This window comes from Sinocyclocheilus anshuiensis, unplaced genomic scaffold, assembly GCF_001515605.1.
Source record: "Sinocyclocheilus anshuiensis isolate Anshui unplaced genomic scaffold, SAMN03320099.WGS_v1.1 scaffold936, whole genome shotgun sequence".
Classification (NCBI taxonomy): Eukaryota; Metazoa; Chordata; class Actinopteri; order Cypriniformes; family Cyprinidae; genus Sinocyclocheilus; species Sinocyclocheilus anshuiensis.
In genome coordinates this window covers 528,295-550,331 of record NW_015552621.1, presented here as the reverse complement: position 1 = coordinate 550,331, position 22,037 = coordinate 528,295, and the positions used below count along the sequence as shown (strand labels likewise).

The 22,037-nt window shown below is 39.1% G+C and overlaps 1 protein-coding gene across 1 annotated transcript; it reads right to left on the bottom strand.

Annotated features, from left to right (window-relative positions):
• Positions 1-3,354: 3,354 nt before the first annotated feature.
• Positions 3,355-21,464, bottom strand: LOC107666262 (cysteine-rich protein 2-like). Its single transcript, XM_016457485.1, has 8 exons — positions 21,351-21,464; positions 9,380-9,474; positions 6,575-6,632; positions 5,895-6,029; positions 5,575-5,643; positions 5,359-5,453; positions 4,819-4,876; positions 3,355-4,624 (listed from the first exon to the last, which is right to left on the bottom strand). Exons 1-8 carry the CDS (start codon positions 21,391-21,393, stop codon positions 4,557-4,559), a joined length of 621 nt encoding a protein of 206 aa, XP_016312971.1. The 5' UTR covers positions 21,394-21,464; the 3' UTR covers positions 3,355-4,556.
• Positions 21,465-22,037: the final 573 nt, after the last annotated feature.

The following is a 22,037-nucleotide window of genomic DNA, read 5'->3' as shown; positions in this document are numbered from 1 at the left end:
TCTCAGGGTGTAGGCAGAAACTGTATTGGCTGCTCCACTCCAATTATGTTTCCCAATGATGTCAGGGTGAAACTCCACAGCAACCGACTCTCATTCAGAGACCATATGTGTACAATTATTACTCTTCCTGTGGTTATATACAGTGGCCCCCAAAATATCTGGACACACTTAAAATGTATAAATTTAATTGCAGTAGATAACAAAATTGGCAAACTGGTAGAATATCAAGTGGCGTCTGCAAACAAATTATGTTAAACCTTTTCTCAGAACTAAATTCACTTTTCTGAACCAATCAAATGGTCATTTTTTAGTAGTTACGTGAAGTTTCGCTCAACGTTTCAGAGAGTGTTACCAGAACAACCTTCATTATTGTCTTTAATTCCTTTTTATCGTTGTTTGTTACTGCCTGACATTTGAATATATATTTCATAACAAAATTTTAACATGCCTACAATATTTCAACTATATGACAGCATTCAGTGATATTGTATAAAAGGCGTTTATGTGAATGAATTGCGTTTCACTTTGATGGGTAAGTCATTAGCTTTAAAAGGTGATTCTTTTATGGCATTGAATGATGAAGGTGGTGTAATCTGAAGACAAGCATGCCATAGACTCAGTGAGAAGATTTAAAAGAGTGCAAGTTTGACAGTCACAGCTGTAAACACACTGAATACGAATGTAGAGTTATCACGGCATCATAAATCTTCTATTCTACGTCTTTGATTTGTTTGCAGAGGTTATCCGCTCGTCTATTTGCACTGGGCTCACACAGTCACACACTTTTTGTCTCAGAAAATGTTTAGAAAAGAACATGTGCTCTAAATTGTATTTACAAAGAGAAAGTCCTGTTAAAACATGATTTCTGTAAAGAAGTACACTGCTTAGTTTTGCTGTCTGGCGGCATCGTGAAAGACCATGACCCAGGGTGCCACACATTGGTCAGGCTGAATTTGTGGGTTTTTGAAGCAGACAGCCCACCCTGTCCCATTGCTAACACATCACAGGACACATTTCCAGCTGTTTTGAGCTAGCTCTATTGTAAGCATCTGATGAAAAATCCAGTAAAGCTCTCCTTCCTGTCAGATGGGAAATGTTTAGATCTATGGTATGAGGGTGATGTCATAGTTTGGGGACACTTCAAGAAAACTGGCTTCTCTGAAGATACTTTAAAACACAATATGCTACAATTCATTCAGATAATACCTGCCAATACTGTAATACTGCAACATATTGCTGCAGTGATATACACAGCAGGCGTTTCACTTTAGAGCTGATTTATATCAGGGGTGTCCAGACCTGCGCCTAAAGGGCCAAACAGCTCTAACTCGATTGTCTGGAAGTTTGTACCCAGTAAACATCCTAACATTAGATTTTGGTTGCTGTTTGGTTATTTTTTTGAGAACCAATAAATAACGTTCTAGGAACGTTCTTTTTAGGTTTTTATCTTTTGCAACCATAAAATAACATTCCCAGAATGTCACAGGGTGGTTATTTTTTTAAATAACCTAAAAATAACTCATACAGAATGTTCCCTAATGGTTATTTTTAGGTTAGCATTTTTCAACCATAAAATAGCATTCCCAGAACGTTGCAAGGTGGTTATATTTAAAATAACCTAAAAATAACTCGTACATAATGTTAGCTAATGGTTATTTTTAGGTTATTATTTTGCAACCATAAAATAACATTCCCAGAATGGTGCAGAGTTGTTATTTTTTGATAACGTTCTATTTACATTAAGAAACCTTTCCTGGCTAACCAAAAACAAACCATAAAAATAATGTTCTGGGAACCAAAAATTGTTAGCTGGGTAGCGAGACTGAAGATCTTGATTAGTTGGTTCAGGTGTGTTTAATTAGGGTTGGAGCTCAACTCTGCAGGACTGTGGCCATCCAGGTCACTATTATCGCTGTTTGGTGAAATCCAGACATTTCAGTAGGAATCCTCTCGATCTGGAATTTTGAGTGAGGTTGAAAGATTTCACAACAGGTTCAGTCACAAATTTGCCACATTAGCTATGTTTCCACGGTGACCGTGATTTCACCAAGTACAACATGTTCCTGGATCAACATCCTTGTTGATCCTGGAACACCATATCAATTAACCAATCAGAATCGAGGGATATCTGTTTTAGGCTTACGATCAGGGTTAGGTGCTTCTACACCATTGTTAATCAGCTATCATTTTACACTGATTTTAGGAATAAATTATGGGTAGGGTTAGGTTTAGGGGTAGGGATTGGGTTTAGTCTATATTTTTGGACAGTAATGTTGATCCAGGATAAACAAAATATGTTCATCCAGGAACATGTCTTACTTGGAAAAATCACAGCGACCTTCCACCCACCTATTTTTATGTGCATTTTGGGATATCGCATTTAAAAACACTGAATGGAAATGCCAAGATGTGCATAAATTCTAAAAATGCACATAAAAAAACTTATGTGCTCAACTGTGTCGGATTATTTTTTATCCGATAAGAAAACATGTGTATAAACACATTTACCGAATACATTTCTAAGTGCATCATGTTAAGTCATGGGACTTTGCGCAATGGGACGGCATAACTAGACTAACCAATGGACCAATCAGAATCTGAAATGTTGTTTTGATACATAAAACGAATGAAGCTCTATTAATAAAAGCATTTTTGAAAATAAATTTCAACCATTTGCAAGCCATTTGATTTCTGGCACCAATAGTCTACAGACACATTTTATTGAAAAAGTGGTAAAAGTAACATTAAAAAAGGAAATCTTTACAATGAATAACTTGTTCTATTGATTTTACTAAGAGCTCAATGGGACAGACAAAACTGAGCAGACCTAATTTGACTGAATGTAACCTTAACTGGAGATCAAGAGATGTTTTCTCCAACACTTTGATAACTCCGATCACAAGAGTATTGCCAAGACAAGCTTTAATTGTAAAATGGAGAAAAACCAATTACTATTCAAAGCGTTTTGTGATCAAAGCACACAAATAGGCTCTGTCAGGTGCATTATTCCAGTGAATGTTCAGTGCTCTCCTCTCGCTGTGGATAAGTGCAACATGAAGATCATGACAATCAAATGATTACCGGAAAATGAGTAACAATGCAGTGCATTCAAGACCATCTGTATCAATTTACCTTGACTCCCTTATTGTTCGCATCTTGTTATAGCATGTTTTATTACAGCAGTCGCATTCAGCTGGACTTAAGTAAAAAAAAAAAAAATCCAAGACCAGGGAAAGGTTTTACGTAAACTTTAATATGGGATTAAACATACAAAAGCAGCAGGACTTAATTTACAGACTCTGCATAAGAAAGTTCTCAAAATAACAAAGGCCTGATACAGCAAAAAAAAAAAAAAATTATATATAATTACAGTCAGAGTACAAATGCACATTCAGAAAGAATGTAGTCAAATTTACAACAAACTAATGTGAAACATAATACTTCAGTTTCAACACTTTGAGAAACTGGGGTTTGTTTAAAATATTCATATCACAAAAGCTTATTCATATCTTTTCCTTAATCTGTTTCCATGCATTATGTAACTATACTAGATTGGCATCAGAAATATTAGCTGCAGCTACTTGGTCACCAAGCACCAATCACATACACCCCTGTTCCCATCTGTCCCTGTGGACTTCAACTAGCTACCCCATTAATAAAGGGTTATCCAGACCTGCTCCTGGAGGGCCTGCAGATCTGAGCTCCATCCTGTCCCAACACACCTAGAACTGCTTGGAAACTGGGAGTTTCTAGTAATCTGGAAGACCTTGATTAGCTGGTTCAGGTGTACCTAATTAGAGCTGGAGCTAAACTCTGCAGGACAGTGGCCCTCTGGGAGCAGGATCTGTCCTCCCCTTAAAAATAAGTGCTTGGCCATTTTACTTTACTGTCTGCATACATCCTGCAGACCTTCTCTTAAAATGTTTAAACATAGGAATGTTACCATATGGCCAAAAAGCAAATCTGGGTTTGGGAATATTTTTCAGATTTATGATGATGTGCTCCCGAACGCACCTGCATGGAGCCTCTAAGGTGAGATTCATCTCTCTGTCAGCAGGCATTTCAAACAGCCCGGCTCCTCGTCATAAAACAAAGCTCCCTCAGTGAACTTCTGTTGTTTTATCTGCTACTAGAATACACATTACACAAACATCCTACTGTACATGCAGTACTGTGGAAGTAGGGATCTTGCAATACAGCATTTGAATGATTATACAAACAAAGACACTGTATACAATTAAATAAATTACCTTTAAATTAATCATAGGGCAAATCAGAAATTATTATATTAAGCAGTTCAAATTTTCCTGTTGGAGACAGTTGGAATTGGGGTAGAGGACCATCAAGTGGACCAATAAGAAGAGCCCAAGGGACTGTCAGTGGTGCAGTTGGAGCTCAAGGCATGGTTGTAGTATGTGCCGTCATTTTCTGCAGAAAGATCCAAGCTGGCACAGGTTATCCGTGATAAGGCAAAGAGTGGGGCATATGTGAAAGTGTGTGAGGTACTGGTAGTGGCTGTTATTATAGTGAAGTTGGGCTTCCCAAGGACTGAAAAATCAAGGCTGAGCCTCCGTGTTGGGCTCCTTGTCATAGATGTAGCTGCCAACACCGCCTGTGTTTACACCTAGAAATCCAAGAGAGACTGGGTTAATAACTAATTTAAAAATTATTTAACTTGGACATATCAAAAGATGTATAATTGCTTGAAAAGTTCTTTATCTTCACTGCAAATAAATAACTACTAAATTGAAACAATGTCAGACTATTTTCAAAAAATTAAGCAATGGCTCCCCCTTGAGTTGGAAACTCTCACAGTACCTTTTGGGCCAAAGAGGACAGCATAACATGGTTTATGGCAGTAGGGCTGACCATTGTGCTACAACACATAAAAACACATTTTAGGGTAAATTCATGCATTCAACTGATATAAATGTTATCAGCACTTCCAACTATATATTCCTACAATATTTTTGTCAATAGCTTTTCTTTTTTTTTTTTTAAGACCTGCACATCAACTAAAAATGTTATTTTTTGGCTTCTACAGTGGTAATATTATTTTTGTGCAATTTAATTATCACAAGTCATATTGAGGTTTCAATTTATTTTGATTAATTGTACAGCCATATTCCCAAAGGAAATGCAAAAAAAAAATAAAAAATTTTTTTAAACTTAATTTCCAGCAAATTGATTTATTACCTATTAATACTTTTCAATGACCCACAGATGCCCTGCGGGATTTCAAGATTTCTAATGTAAAAATGATTCTTGATTAAATTCTTTTACATGGGCAGAATGAATGAAAGAATCATGGAAGCCATCTATGCACTTCTACTATTAGCAACTTCATCTTCCTCTCACCTCTGCGTGGCTGCCTGCTGCCAGGGTCTTACTACATCTCTCACAACGCAGGCATGGACGATGCCAGTCCTTCCCCAGTGATGTCACCTTCTCAGCTGCCATAAGTAAGCAACAGGACATGTCATTATGCTAGCACTATAACATTTTTCTGTTATGGATTTCCAATCATTAAAATTCAAGCTACGGTATGAAATGTTAGGATGGAGAGAAGCATACCAAAATAGACCTTTTTGTTGCATCTGGGACACAAGTTGGCTTCCCCAGAGAAGGTTGTGATGCTTCCAGCTGAAGTGAAAGATGTATGCACTCCATGATCCAAATAAACACTGTGCAATTTGTCATACGTCTTATTGCAAAAACATTTAGAACACAATGATTTGTAGCTAAAGGAAGATGCACACAAACTACAACCTTTATGTTGTGGCCTTAGGCTGACAAACAACGATTCAGTGATAGCTGTTGTTGACAGTAATACACATTCAGCCTGTTCAGATCAGAATAGGTCAGTTGCTGCTGATCTCTGCTGCTGTTTGTACCTTTAGATGGCGGCCTTGAAAATGCTGGGACCTGTTTCTCCTGAGGTTTTGGTGCAGAGTCCACGTTGGATGCAGGTGGGGAGGGGTTGGCAGGAGCCTCATACACATATGAGCCTGCACCCCCAATGTTCACACCTACAAATTAAACAAGGTTTCATGAAAATATCCCACTATCATACAACATTCACAATAAGAAATGTTTGATATGACTAATTACATTTGTTCATGCATTAAAATTAGTTCGGTATCATGAACTAGCAACACTTTTAACACATTTATTAATCTAATTTAATGTTAATCTCTGCCGATACTAATATATTTTAACATGTTAAGCTGTATCATTAATGTACAATGTACATTTAAAAATTAACAATAGTATATAAATGAACAACACCTTATTGTGAAGTGTTGCCATTGATTTCTTTCTCAAAACAAGAATGTCCTAATGCCCAGCAGAGGGCACTCTTTAATTGTATGACAACAATGGCTTATATATAACAATTTACTCTTGCGATGCACACTATATGTACAAAAGTGCAAAATCTCTTAAGTCAAATCAATAATTTCATAACCCAATATATTGTATATACAGTAAATGGCCAGAGATTACAACAGTTACATGTCACTGTTGTTATCACATGATTTCAACTAGAAATGTTAAGTGTGTTATCTCATCTCACCTTTTGGCCCAAAGAGGGCAGCGTAGCATGGCTTGTGGCAATATGGTTTCCCATCATGCTGTGAGGATGTAAAACAAAGAAAACATGGTCATTCCAGGCTTATATTCCATCATTTAAGACTCCACTGAATGAGTGTGCATTTGCTGGTCTTAGTTTGCAATTTAATCTTCTGCTTGTAGACCATCCTAAATGTCTAAATGCCACAGACGGTGCTTATCTTGGCGTCCCCTCCCTGATAACACTCACAGCAGTTACAAGGGCACAGTCTATGTTGATGGAAAAGGACACCCAGAGTGTCCTATGTGTCTTTGTGTGCCTTGAGTGTATCTGTGTGTGTACATGGAAGGACGTGGAAGATGGAACATATTTCAATGGCAATTGCTCCCAGAGCCCTTTGGTCAGGGCCATGGCGGGAAAAGGTTGCCATGGGACCGTCAGACGGCAGCTGTGTGACCGTTACAGCTGCGCAGGACAGGATAAAGGAACGGAAGGGGCTGAGAACTGTGGCCTCATGCCAGTACAAAAGTATGCAAGGGTAAAATAAATTGTAATGAGCCCCACATTCCAACCAAAGACTAGCAGATACCTTCCCCCCTCAATTCCAATGGCCGGAAAACTTGATGATATTGTAAGATGTCAGTACTTCTAAAAAAGGCAGAAAAGCTACAGTAGTCGACTTACAGAGGTTTAGTTGTTCTGGTGTAATTTAATCAGGATCCTAAAGTGTTAGCCCAACTAGACCACTAGGGAGGAAATTTTAGGGAGGGAAGCTTTCCTGGAGCGTGGTGATAGCAACATCAAAGTCATGGGTTCGATTCTTGGGGAAAGCAAGAGCTAATAAAAAGTAAATGTGTACCTTGAGTGTAATGTAAGTTGCTTTGTATAAAAGCATCTGCCAAATGCATACATGTAAATGTAGTCTCACATATCAAGACATTGTCATAAAGTCTGGTCAACTTTACAGTTTTTTAGTCAAGATCATACGGGGGAATCTGAAATGTGTGGTCAAGGAAATCTACTTGCTTTGCTATGAAGTTTCTCAAAAATTAAATGCCATGAACCTCACAAATGTACCAAATCCAATGACTAGTTCTTCTGTGGAACTGCTAACTAAAGCAAGTATTGACAGTACAGTTACCCAATAGAAATAGAAACCTTTAGTCCCTGAAGGTTCCATTACTCTGACAGCGTTTTAATCACTGGAGGTCGTCAGATCACTATATTGTTAGTAAGTTTGCTGGCAAGCATTCTTACTTGACTGCAGTATCCAATTGTATTAGGCAGCAGATCACGCAAGCTTTACTATCTGCACTCTCATTGGTAATGACCACAGAGTCACTCTGGATTGGCAAGCGGTGGTCAATGGTCTCGGGATTCATGTCACTTCAGCTCACCCACTTCTGCGTACTTTTTTGTGGGAAATCGCTGTCAGTTGCACACCCTTTGACTTTGGGAAATTGCCAATCAAAATCAGATCTTGTTTTTTTTTTTTTAGAAATCTCTTGGCATATTGTGTGCAATACGCATCAGACAGACAGTGAAAAGTCTGTGGGTGTGATGTCTATGCCAGATACAAAGCTTAGTCCATCAGCTCCCATTACAGTTCTCACTGGTCATCTCTTACCGGTCATATAGAGCAGCACACAAGCCCACACTTTTCCCAGAGCCTCTCACATTCTGGTAACTGAATCCAAACTCTCTCCATTCTGCCTCTATTTAACATGGCTATTCCCGTAAACCCTCTCGCTTTACCCTGCCAGAATCCACGGAGGACACTAAGGGATTATCATCTTATCCACAGGGCGAGTTCTTGTTCAGTCAATGGTCTTGAAGAAAAACTTGCTTCACCCGTCTTCACTTTACCCCATCCTCGTTCCTGTACTGCGTAGCACCCAACAGAAATCTCTCCATAGCAACCTGACCTACATCCAGATTTAGGCTGATGTGAGCAGTGAAGATGTTAACATACAGTGGGTACGGAAAGTATTCAGACCCCTCTGTCAATATGGGGTGCTGTGTGTACATTAATGAGGAAAAAAAATTAACTTAAATGATTTTAGCAAATGGCTGCAATATAACAAAGAGTGAAAAATTTAAGGGGGTCTGAATACTTTACGTACCCACTGTACTTACGCACAGATTACAGAGAGAACTCCTTCTATTTGTGACTCTCTTCCTGGAGTAAATGCAACACTCAGGTGTTTCCTACTCTTACCCATGTGGAATACAGACTCAAGGCAACATGATGACTGGTGATAATGATTCCTCTGGCTCTAAAACATCACTGCCCTTTGTCCTTTGCCCTCTACTGCCATTCTGATCTAGACACAGTCGTCACTGTGTGATGTAATAGGATGCTGGAAAGGTCATAGAGAATTTCATTTGGCTTGCCTTGCAGTCAGGAACACTCGGGATGTACAAAGCTGGCCAGCAAGCTTTCAACAAATCACTGAAGACGAGCATCATGAGACACGATTACATACAGCTATCCAAAAGAGATAAGGATGGGAAATACTTGTTGTAACATGCTGTAGGCTTTGATATGTTCAGTTGGCGTTTGTATTTTCAAGATTGTATCATATTTACCACTTAAATTGTGTTTATGTCATGCTAGCTCCCAACACTGCCCTCCAACACACATAATGCCACATGACAGGCTTCAGTCCTGGTTCTGGACTCTTCAAATAGACCACTGATCCTCTGATGGAAATGCACAGTGTCAAAGTCAATACTCAGCAGTCAGAGTTTGAGTTTCCCCAGCTAGACTGCAGAGAGGTAGTAGTGTGTGATCTCTGACCTACTCACCTCAGCATGGCCACCCGCTGTGAGGGTCTTACTGCAGCGCTCACACTTCAGACAGAACTTGTGCCAGTCCTTCCCCAGTGATGACACTTTCTCAGCTGGGAGATGAGAGAGAGAATTTTTCATTAAAAAAATATGTACGTCTGCACATGAAAAACTTGCTGCGCCGTTACTAAGGTATTGTCAGTGGTTGCCAAGTCGATATGACTCGTAGGGCATTGATGGGTGGTCACTAGGATATTGAGGCATTGCTATTGGATATTTCACCTCACAATTTGAGGTTTAATAATTAGGTGCTTGTTCAAATCTCTAACTCTGAGTAACAATAACAACGATATTTGCATTAGCAAATTATTATTTTTTAAATATTATAAATGAAATTCATATGTGATGTCATAATTTGTGTGCAACCTCATATTTTATATTAAATGGTTTTATATTAAAATGGGATACAGTATTTAGCATGATTTGCTTTGGTCTTTATGATAGACTATGGCTGCATCTGAACATGCATACTTCCCTACTGTATAATAGGCAAAATCAGTATGTGAAAAGAGTATATTTCCTAATTCACAGTATTCATAAAACAGCAGGCAGAAAAGTATGACCTTCTGTTCTACTTCCAATGACATTCTGAAGTTGGCATCCAATGGACAATTTACTACCTCATGAGGGCACAGGAGAGCATTTGTGAATGGCAATGAAGCAAGGAAACTCTTGCTGATAGGCAGGGCCGTTTCTAGCCAATTTACTCTTTATCACAACCCTGCTAAAAGTGCCAGTACGTGCGCTCATTGGCGCCCCTTCAGCTGGTGGCGCCCTAGGCGACCGCCTAGCGCCTATGCCTAGAAACGGCCCTGCTGATAGGTCACAACAATGACAGCATATGACAGATGTCTGGATTACGTTCATACTATATACGTTCATACTATATACATTCATACTATACACAGTAGAACTTACTTTTTTTTGAGTATGCAATTTTAGACACAGTCAATGTCATATTGTGATAATAATGTGTTGCTGCCCAGTGGACCTGCCCATAACCACACCCCAGAATCTTTTATCCACAAAATGTGGGTAGGAGCTTTTTTTAACTATAGTGTATAAGAATTTAGATGTTACTTTTATGCTGTGATTTTCCCTTCCACTCATATCTTGATGGCTGCAGCCCCTGATAAGTTACGAATGTGCCATAGAAACTTCCTGTCTGAGAATCCAAGATCCTAAAAGAACTTAAGTATGTAGTGCATTTCCTCAGGAGGTTAAAGCAAAGAGCTGCTCCTTGTTGTGAAGGCAACAATAAGTGAGAGTCTCCACACAGCATTATTAATGGTGGATTTGCATAATTTTCAGATCTAGGCTAGCTTCATGTTTTGAGGATGTGTGCTGGTCTAGGCATTTTCGTTTTGATAATCATTGTGAGATCATATTACATAAAAACAATGAAAAGCACTGGCCTCATTGTGAGTGGTCACAGCGGTTCATTACATAGCTGAGATGTGTTGACATGAAACACAAGGAAATGCAGTGGCGGGGGCTAATTAGAACCGGACAGCTAAGTGACGACATATAGTACGGAGACCCATTTCTCCATTTCCCCTCCTGTCCCGTTTCTTCAGGAGGGTCCTGGGAGACTTCCCCAGACCTAATATTACTCTTTCCATTTATATACCTTGCTCTCAAGACAATGCATAAGGCAGGGCTGCTGGGACAGCCCTCTCACTATGGAGGAAACACCTTCACTTATCAAAACAGGGCACAATCAGCTAAAGAGAACAATCCGTTTCCTCCTGCTCTCCCCTACTTCCTAGCTTTCCCGCCTGGAGAAGTATTGTTTTTGTTCTGTCAGTTTTGCAGCCCTCTGAGATACACAAGTATACTCACACACGGCGGTGTAGCAACAATTTAAAATGTGTGGGTACGAATCTTTAAAAAGTATGATAATCTCTGGGACAAATGTTGAAAAAGGTATAACTTAGGCTACGTCCACACGAAGCCAGAGCTTTCCCTATCCGATCTTTTTTTTCTCATTGTCTCAAGAAATATCTGCGTCCACACGAAACTACGAAACCGACACAAAACGATGTAGTATACATGCCAGACCAGTATGTGGCACTGTAATTCTGCCACAGAGATACACTAAAAATGGAGAAGAAGACATAAACCTTGCGCGCAGTATACAAACGAACATGGAACAATACATTTATTAATCTGTGTTAATGTTAGTTAATAAAAAGACAACCGTTCAGTGTTTGTTCATGTTTTTGTTGCTGTTACGAGACGTAGCGGTGTCTGACGTGGGCTGATGACGTCATCGTTTCAGAAAATATACGGATTCGCTGTCCACACGAAAACGCAAGGGCAGCGTTTTCAGATTTATCCATTCTGGGACCCGGTTTAAAAAAAAATCGGTTTCACTCACCCAAAACGCTGGATCCGTCTGGACGAAACGCCTATACGATACAAAATGTATGCGTATACAGCTAAACGCGTCTCCGTGTGGACGGGGCCTTAATCTCTACGTTTTCTGAAGAAAATGAGTGATACTTGCCTGTGCAATACTTGCCACCACACTGCAAGGGTGCTGTTAGTGGTTGCCAGGGAATTGCAGGGTGGTGTAGTTTAACGCATTGCTAAGTGGTAACTATGTTAGGGTGACCATACGTGCCATTTTCCCAGGACGCGTCCTGGGAAAATGGCACGTATGGTCACCCTATACTATGTTCTAAATGGTTGCTTACTGGCTCAAGTCAAAAGAGTCCACCCTCAGGTTCTGGTCTCTATAAGTTTTAGGTCCCTCCTTGAATCAGAGGGATTTTTTCCCATGCCTTATTTAACATCAGATAAACACCCTTAATTTGATTGCCTAGAAAAGTGGTATCACAACTCTCCTTACCCAGAAACATGATTTGAGGAATCAATGATGTCCGAAGCACACTGATAATACCCAGATCAAGACTTTATACAAAGTACGACTAGGGGTTTCTTTAAAAAAAAAAATTGAAGTAGTTACATACTATAAATGTAACCCTATTACTAACACAGGCCTCATATCCAAATGAATTCTAAGCTCACACTGGAGAGACGGAGAGATCCAGACAGTATAAATCACTGGTATTCCAGCAGGAGGCTAATCCAAGATAAGTGAGATTTCACAGTCAATAGCCCAACTGGGAATAAAGAGAGAGTGTCTCCACAGGGAAGATGGCAATGCCAGTGAGTACTATATAACGGTAAGTGTGTCTACGTGGTGGTTGACGAAGTGCAGATGAACAGAGTTGCCATTAAAAGGGCTTCTGTTGTTGTACAAGTGGTTGCTGGGGAGCTGTTTCAGTTATTGGTGTAGTTTTGCGTGGGCGGAGGGAATCGCTAATCGCTCATCAAGCTGAATAGACCCTTGGATGACCTCCAGTTACGCTCTAACACATTATTTTACTACGGCCAAAGGAAATCGGTGTCTTGGGTAGTATATTTACAAGCAGCTTTGTCCGCAGTCAAAATTACAGGCCCGTATTAACAAAACATTTTATCTTATACCACAAAGAGTTCTCCTAAATAGCAGTAAAAGTTTTTAGCTAAGAGTTTTCTCTTAAAACCTATTCACAAAGCTGCTGAGACAAACTTTTACTAAGGAATAGACAGAAGTCTTAAGCTAAGAGTAAGGGCGGGGTTGACCTTGTTGCTATGGATGATGTCAGCATACTTACTAACTATGCACACAGTGATTGGCTGATAGTCTCCCTACTAAAACGCTTTGTGAAACACTCTTAGAACAAAAATTTAGGAGTCCTAAATTTAGGACTGACACGCCCATTATTTTAAGATTTTCTCCTAAATCTGCTAGTTATGAGCTACTTTTAGCCTTAAGATGTTTTGTGAATACGGGCCCAGGTTTCTGCTTTCCAATAGAAACGGTGCGTCTATAGCGATATCCTAAAAGCACTGTCATCTCGTACGCCCCTAAGGGAATCCATTCGACCGGAGAGGGAAGACACGGAGACCAGAGAGGGCTTCATTAGAGAGTCAGGTTACCTTGGATGCGAGGCATAGAGGCATGAGAGCTGTAATGGACGGTTGTGTAAGACAATACGAGAGGTTCCAGTACCTCCCAATGTCCGGCTCTAATGAGCACACAGAGAGTTTACAGTGCAATATGTACACCTGATCGCTGATAAGCAGCTTAGTGCTTTGTTTTGAGCTGCAGAGTTAATCTCTTTAGTCCTGCTGGTACTGTCTGTAGAAGTAACATCTCCCGTCAGCCATTAGATCATGTGTTTTCCCACAGTTTACCCCACAATTAAATCAGACGATAACACCTCAAACACCAGGTCAACTGATCCGTGAACAACACAAAGGGAGGGTAAATGAAACCCTCAGTGGCTTCACACGAATGAGCTTGTGCCATCTCAGCAGAACAGATGCAGGTTTGGATGTGGGCTAATGAAACTACACTGCAGTCTGCTCTCATTTCGAAAGCAAATCAGTCACAACAACTCTTTCTACCCAACAAGAGTCATATGAGATTTAATGAAGTCAGCATTACCAAGCAAGATTTATCAACCTGATATCATGTAAATAAGTCTCTCTGTAAACATGTCCTGCCCAATATCCTGGGGGTTGTTCCAGAATAAAAGAGGCTCTCAAAGGGGGGTTGTTCCAGAAAAAAAGAGGCTCTCAAGAGGTTTTCTTTGGACAAAAAAAAAAAAAAATCAAGCCGTGAGAGATCAATCTCAGTTTAATCATTCTTATTAGGTTTGTCTAGGCACAACAGATGCATCTATCTCTCTGGAACATGGGGACACTGTATTTGTAATTTTTCAAGTGTTTTTCTTTAGACGGCGTGGCTTATTATTTTTGAAACCACTGTATAATTGACCCTTCCCTTCCTTGTAACCAAGGGGGAAGCTTCAACCCTTTGGTTACTGTTGCTAATTCAGACAAACTTTACAGAACATCCCAATTGCAAGAAAGCAATTTTTTATCTGCTCTGGCTACATTATGTCACTATTATGGGGCAGTTGTGGCCTAGTGGTTAAAGAGTCAGATTTGTAACCCAAAGGTCGTGGGTTTGATTCTCAGTACCCGCAGGAAATGTAGGTGGGGGAGTGAATGGACAGCACTCTCTTCTACCCTCATTACCCACAACTGGTGCCTTTGAGCAAGGCACCTAAGCCCCAATTGCTCCCTGGGCTGTCCACTGATATGGGTGTGTGTGTTTTAGGACATAGTAATAGTTTGCCCTTTGTTGAGCAGTTGACAGGAAGTGATAGGAGAGCAGAAGGGAACGGAGCGAGGGTCAACAAGGTGGGTTTAAGCGAGGTCAGTACAAGGTTGTAGACAAAAGTAGAAGGTTTATCCACTTTATTTTTAAGGTAAGAGTGTGCATGGCCATTTTTAACTTAAATGTGCAAGGCTTCTGGTGTCAACCGCTACCAGTTATTTTAGCTGTACAAAAACAGTTTGCTATGCTTCTTGATATTACTATCATTTTATTTTATTTTATTACTGTAATCATAAACACACTGGTTTCTAATGCAAATAGTTTTACAGTTTACTGTACGTTGTTATTCTTTTTAGTTATTTACCTATAATGGCTAAGGAATCAGAAGTCTCACACATTCACAGGAAATAATACCTTACAATCACGTTGAAAAATAAGGTGGATAAGGAGGCCCTACAAATGTGTGGTCCCTAAAAGTTGACATGAAACATTTGCAACCATTTAACTATCGGCAAGGCCGAATCACCTAGTAGCATAAACAATGCCTAAATAGCTGTCTGACTATTGATTAACATTATTTCCTGCCTTTTGGTTTCATTTCAGAGGAAAGCCAATTCTGCAAGATAAAAGATTGTGTAGACCAACCTTTTCTTTGCATAATATATAAGACCAGGAATGTGTATTTAGAAAGTAAATAGGGTCATTTTTCATGAAATTGTATATCTAATGATTAGTCCTGCACTAACGAGAAAAAGAGATTGATAAGGAAGGTCTGTTATATGCTGACCCTGCCTGAGATGTAATCACAAATAAACAGCGCTAGGCCTCAACAGCATTTACACAGCTGAACACCCTACGGGCTCCACAGCAGGAATGCACTCTTAAAACCTACTCCATCACCCTCAGCAGAGACCTTCAGTGTGTTAAAATGGATTTTTATAAAACTTAAAAAGCAAAACTACAAACAAGTATAAACAAACAAGTACTTTCTGGTTGGCACTGGGTTGACATTAACTCTGAACTGTACTTGGGCAAAACAACATGCGTTATACAGTATACTGTATCTGTCCACTCACTGTGGTTGTACACATGGGAATCAATTTGAAAGGCAGGGATAGATTTGATTCCACTTCAGCAACCATTAATGTGGACCCATCTGTTCAGAGCATTACTACAATACTGTTCTCTACACTGACTGTATCCTCTCATACTGCAAAAGCAACATGCACGCCATCTGGGTCCAACATGGGGCTTTGCTTCGAGTCACTGATTACAGCATGACCCACTAGCCTTGCATCTGAGGGCCTGCAGGCCTTAGCCAAACATGTACGATCACACACAGAGATAAAACGAGGTAAAATGTAGCTTGAATGCAATATAACAAAGAGTGAAAAATTGAAGGGGGTCTGAATACTTTCCGTACCCACTGTATCTGTCCACTCACTGTGGTTGTACACATGGGAATCAATTTGAAAGGCAGGGATAGATTTCATTCCACTTCAGCAACCATTAATGTGGACCCATCTGTTCAGAGCATTACTACAATACTGTTCTCTACCCAGCAATGCACTCTTAAAACCTACTCCATCACCCTCAGCAGAGACCTTCAGTGTGTTAAAATGGATTTTTATAAAACTTAAAAAGCAAAACTACAAACAAGTATAAACAAACAAGTACTTTCTGGTTGGCACTGGGTTGACATTAACTCTGAACTGTACTTGGGCAAAACAACATGCGTTATACAGTATACTGTATCTGTCCACTCACTGTGGTTGTACACATGGGAATCAATTTGAAAGGCAGGGATAGATTTGATTCCACTTCAGCAACCATTAATGTGGACCCATCTGTTCAGAGCATTACTACAATACTGTTCTCTACACTGACTGTATCCTCTCATACTGCAAAAGCAACATGCACGCCATCTGGGTCCAACATGGGGCTTTGCTTCGAGTCACTGATTACAGCATGACCCACTAGCCTTGCATCTGAGGGCCTGCAGGCCTTAGCCAAACATGTACGATCACACACAGAGATAAAACGAGGTAAAATGTAGCTTGAATGTACACAAGCTGTCCTTCCTGGCTCCAATAAGCAGAGATAAGATTGCTGTGGTTAGTTCCCTTGATCCTCAGCGTCTTTAGCTATAAATAGCACACATGCTCTACGTTCAAATCATGTTCTGTAGGCCTAGCTCTGTTAATGATCCTACTCTTCTATGATGGCAAACATTGCCTTTCTTAGAGACCCTGCCCATAACCATCAACTCCTGAGTGGCAGTTCCTTCTCCAAACAAATCTCAAATAGGCATCTGATTGTGTGCTTGGTTTTCCAATTTGCAGCGGCTTGTGAATTTCCTTACAGTAGTGTGGAAAGGCTGGGTGTGGTTTGGGCCATTGCTGCACAGATGTGGCCCTGCTGACGCAAGGCACGTCTGTCTCTTCAGTCTAGCGCAGTTTCCTATTGATATAAGTTAAGCAACCTCATGATTTTCAGTTGTTTGGCCTGAATGAGAGCTACATGTGCCTGTGTGCTACTGCAGTGCCCATGGCTGTCAGTATAAATCAATGCTGCCTCGTGGAGCTCGGCCTCAGATTCCCTGCAGCCAACATGCAACTCTACTGGTCCTCACATTTCAGTGGTTGGGTGAATATCATGAAATCTATTATGAACAGGTTGGATCACATTGCATTCCAAAATCAAAAATAAGAAATAAGAAATTTCTGCAGTAATGTAAGATTTTTTGCATTGTAACACTTTCATGACAATTAAGTTTATTTCCTCTTCCAATTCTCATTATAGTAAAGCAACAAAGTATTCACGACCGTAATATGAAATGTAAAACATATAATAAATATATAATTTATGTAATTTCAGTGTAGTTTAATTTTAATAATTTATGCCAATTTAAATAGTAAAAAAAATTATATTACATTAATTTTTACTGTAATACTTAAAAAAACAACAACTGAGAACCAGCATCGGAAAACAATGGGAAATGCATTGCATTGTAAAACATCTGGATGTCTTACAATAATGAGAATACAATAAAGAATGCAATAAAACATTAAATCACAATACAGTAAAATACAATAAAACATTAACAATTCTTAAAATATATATTTTTTATTACCCATATATATGCATTTTGTGAGACTGACCCAGTTAAAATTCTCAATTTTGATTTAAATAGATTCTGATACAATTATGGGTTGATTTATGAACAATCTAGACGGGAAAAAGATACACGCAGCATTAAATTCTCCTTGTGTCTTCAGGTAGAGCAAATTTATGTAGACAAATTATGCATGTCTGCAGGCCTTCGGGGTAGGTCAAATTAGAATAATGCCTGTTTAAAGACTAGTCCCATAAAACACAAGTAATTACATGATGGCTTAGGTCTTTTTTCTTGCTAACCTTGCAACAAGAGCAAAAAAAAAAAAAAGAGTTCATGCTTGCCAGGAATCCTGACAGACAAGGCGAACGGCCTCCAATTCTGACTCCCAGGATTACGCAATGCCCCTAAACAGTAGGCAAAAATGCAAGAAGTGGCATTATATAACAGATTCTGCACATTAAAACAGCTTGTGAGGCAGCCATGTGGAAAACACAGGGTTTTAATGGGTACAAGTAGTAAAAGTAAATGTGATACGTTGAGAGATGGGGACAGAAAGAGAAAAAAGGAAAAGTGAGGGGTGGTATGGACAACTCCCAATTAAACCAACTGTCTGTATCTTAAACCAAAGGATGACATAATGGACATGCCCTCTCAGATTTCGATGCGACTGGCATCTAAGAAAGAAAGCATTCCTAACTTCTATTCAAGAATGAACGCAGGCCTTGAAGGGAGAACAGTGAAAAAAGAGAAAAAATGAAAAGTGAAGGAAGCAGATTCCTTGTTTTGCCAGATTCTCTCTCATCAATGAGATTTGATATGATGTAAGTGAGCTCTTGTCTGTCAATAATAGGGACAGGTTCTCTATTATATAAATGTTTAAAATATGTTGTAGCATTTACTTACAATGCTACCTTTGTTTTCAGGCATACATGAATTGCTTCCAATGGTTGTGTTCAAATGTGAAAGTGGACATAATGCCGATAATATTTTTCAGAGTATATAGACTCAAAGAGACTCAAATTTGGATATCCCACCCATTTTGAATTGAAGCGAAGTATGAAAAATGGGAAAGTACTGATTCCATGTGAATGTGAGAAATGAAGCTTTTATGCTTCCTCTTGTGTAAGAAAACCACAGGATCTGCTAACAGCTGTTCAATAAATGAATAAAAGGTTCACTCAAAATTCTGAAACGTTTCCACTCAATACAGTGGCTTACCACTTTGGTTTGAACATATAGTCAGAAAGGAATTTACAGGAACACATGCACGACTCCCACAAACTCAATTTGGAAATACAAACTGAAGGTTTTGCAACCAAACCATTTTGTTTTTTATTTAATATATTACATTTAATATTGAATATAAACTAGTAAAGTAAATTAATATTAATAGATAAATAAGAAAAAAAACAATTACAATATTAAACAATAATATTAATCATGATTATTTATATTATTTAATAGAGCTTTATTGCTGATTTTTGCTCATTGGATGTCTAGACCGTGGATCTGGATGCAACATTCACAGTCAACCTCAAATATTCCACTTGGTGACATTTCCATATTCAGAGGAAACATACTTTGAAGACCAAAAGAGGAGAACCGCACCCCTGCTCTTCCACAGCTGTATGGAATGCGTCTTGGCTTCAAAGTGAGTCTAATAAAAGCACAGTCACCCGCATCCATCTCAATCAACTCTCTCATGACGTAAACCGAGGTCTTGGGTGAAACCCTGAATTGTCCTTTCTTCAGCTCTATGGCATCATGGACCACTAAGAATGGCTGTGACGTCAGCAACATGTGCAGTTCCTCCCTTGTGCCCAATAAAATCAAAATGCAGCAAGTACCGTCTCCATCAAAACCAACCATGTCTTATTTAGACTTCAAAACCTGTATGTTTTAAAGCAAAATTGCTATTTTTTATGTTATATGACTGATTTAGCATATTATTAAGCTTATGAACTTGCATGAATACATGTTGTCGTCCAATGTGAAATCTGGATCCTGAAGCAAAACCAGCCGAAAAACACTCAAGCTAGAGAATTTTCTGCCCACCCACTAGACACACAGTCATGAAAAAAGCTGCACTTGCTTTTATATAACAGCACCTCGCTCACACCATCGATTTAAAACCACCCGACAGCTTTATTGGTCGTGTGTTATTGCTGTTCGGTTGACACACAGATTAATACAACATAAATAAGAGCTGAATAATCATCTCAGTTTCCACCACAAAGGCTCTGATGCAGTGATGAATAACCTTATAAATATGAGAGCAGGGATGATAAGGTCAAGTGGCAGAGAGGCTATTCAACTTTTTAATGGATTGAGAGGCATATATTGAGCAGACATCAATGCTGCTGGCCTGAAAATGGATATAAATGAAAAGAAGAGGTCCTTCATTCACTATCTTTCAGTTCCCCAAACATGCACCAAGAGCCATATGCTGTATTAAGAAAACATCCAAGTCTATAAAAGCAAAGTACAGCAACTTTCATTTTAGTGTTTATAAAAGTAGCCACTCATCTGGTCAAAAGAGAAAAATAGCCCCTCAACTGGTCATGTTAAAAAAAAGAGGAAAAAAGGGTGACTTCGACACAACTGTTTAATATTAAAGTTACAAAAGTGGGCAATAAAATTGTCTGAATATAGGCTGTCTTTGCACGCAGATGTCTGAAATGACATTCAAAGTTTATCATACTTTGCATACTTATTTCTATCTATGGTACTCTCCACAAATACAGTACAAAATAGGTCCAAAAAAGGCTTAAAATTTAGATTTTTTCCCCCCTTTCTTAAATGGTCAGACGCTAAATTTGATATGCAACATTGCTTCTGTCTATATACAGTTTAAACCCATTATTTGTGAGATTTTGCCACATTTTACACAAAACATATAAAACATAGACATCAAAATTAAATCTATACAACTTATAAAGTAAAGAATTTATAAATAAAATATATAAAATAATATAACATTTTAAATGTTTTAAAATATGAAACAGCATTTATAAAATCAATAAATAAAAACAAATAAAAATATATTAACAGTATTAGGCTACTACAATGAACTGGTATCAATTCAATATATTGTGACATATGATTTTTATTGTTAAAAGTGGGACAGGCCAAAAATGACCAGTTTGGGGGGATAAAAACATTTGATTTGTTTACAACTAGTTACTTTTCATACCGAGTCAATTTTGTGTGACATAATAATTTATAAAACATGTCTAATAAAGATAGATTTTCTTCTCGCAACCAAAAAAACATGAAATGTGTACCTCTAAGCTTTGCAAAAGTCGCAGGAAACCCGTATTGATGGAATATGTCGCATCTCTTCCTCAGCAAGTTCAAGAAATTATTTTGGGGAGTTTTGAGAGAGGTGAGTGCATAGAAAGTATTTACTGAAATGTTACTGAAGACGGCGAGTGATTAACGCACAGACAAACTGATTTTACGATCTATCGCAAACTCTCAGTTGTTTAAAAAAGTTTTATCAACACCTGTACAAACAACCCATCGCTTTCTATGATTATGCATCGTGGAAGTCATTTATCATATCAAAACATAACGGTGAGTGTATTTTGAATAGAGGTTCAGAATAAAATCGAAACGTAATACAAACTTACCAAAATAAACAGTCTTTTCGCATTTAGGGCACTTTGAAGCCATCGTCTCTCAAACCGGATTCTCTCAATCAGCGTCAGGTTTGTCTTCCAGGCGCGCAAGAAGACCAACGGCTGAGAGAGAGCTGGAGCGCATCCTACTGAAAGCGCCGCGCTGGATTTGCATAGCCCCGCCCACTCTCGCAGGTCTGCGTGAGGGCTTCGCTTTTCGCTTCTCTCATTGGTCAGGCTGACGGTCAGTCATCAAGTGGGCGGGGTCGTCTGGCTGCCACTGGCTCTTTCTTTTTACATCCTTCAACGGGAATGTGAAAGGCGTCCAACAAAGGTTCGTTTCACGTCTCATGAATAGGGATTCTTCAGCACTTGCCAGACCGTTACTAGTGGAAATCAGAGGGAGAAAGATATTGGCAGGTCCCAGTCATGCTTACAACACTTCTCTTTTTGTTTGGGGTTGAGGTCACTGTATGGCAGTATTACGTTTTTGACTAGTTTGTCTCTTACATCACCACGCCTAAAAATGTCTGTCACCCACATCTTTTTTTTACACTCAGGTTTTTGCCAGCTCTTACAGACTTTTGCCTTGACCATGTGTCCACGTCATTTCTCCCTCGAACTGATCAGTCAGCAGAACAAATGTCCGCCTTTTCCAGACTCCTTCACAGCTACACGCAACCAAGTCCTGTTGTCTTC

Bases quoted from the DNA above. Each gene is read 5' to 3' on its own strand.
- LOC107666262 (XM_016457485.1), bottom strand. From the start codon at position 21,393: ATGGCTTCAAAGTGCCCTAAATGCGAAAAGACTGTTTATTTTG. The intron at 5,644-5,894 runs GTACAAACAGCA...CTTTCACTTCAG, and splicing joins TTCAAGGCCGCCATCTAAAG to CTGGAAGCATCACAACCTTC. The intron at 4,625-4,818 runs GTACTGTGAGAG...TTGGATTTCTAG, and splicing joins TGTCCTCTTTGGCCCAAAAG to GTGTAAACACAGGCGGTGTT.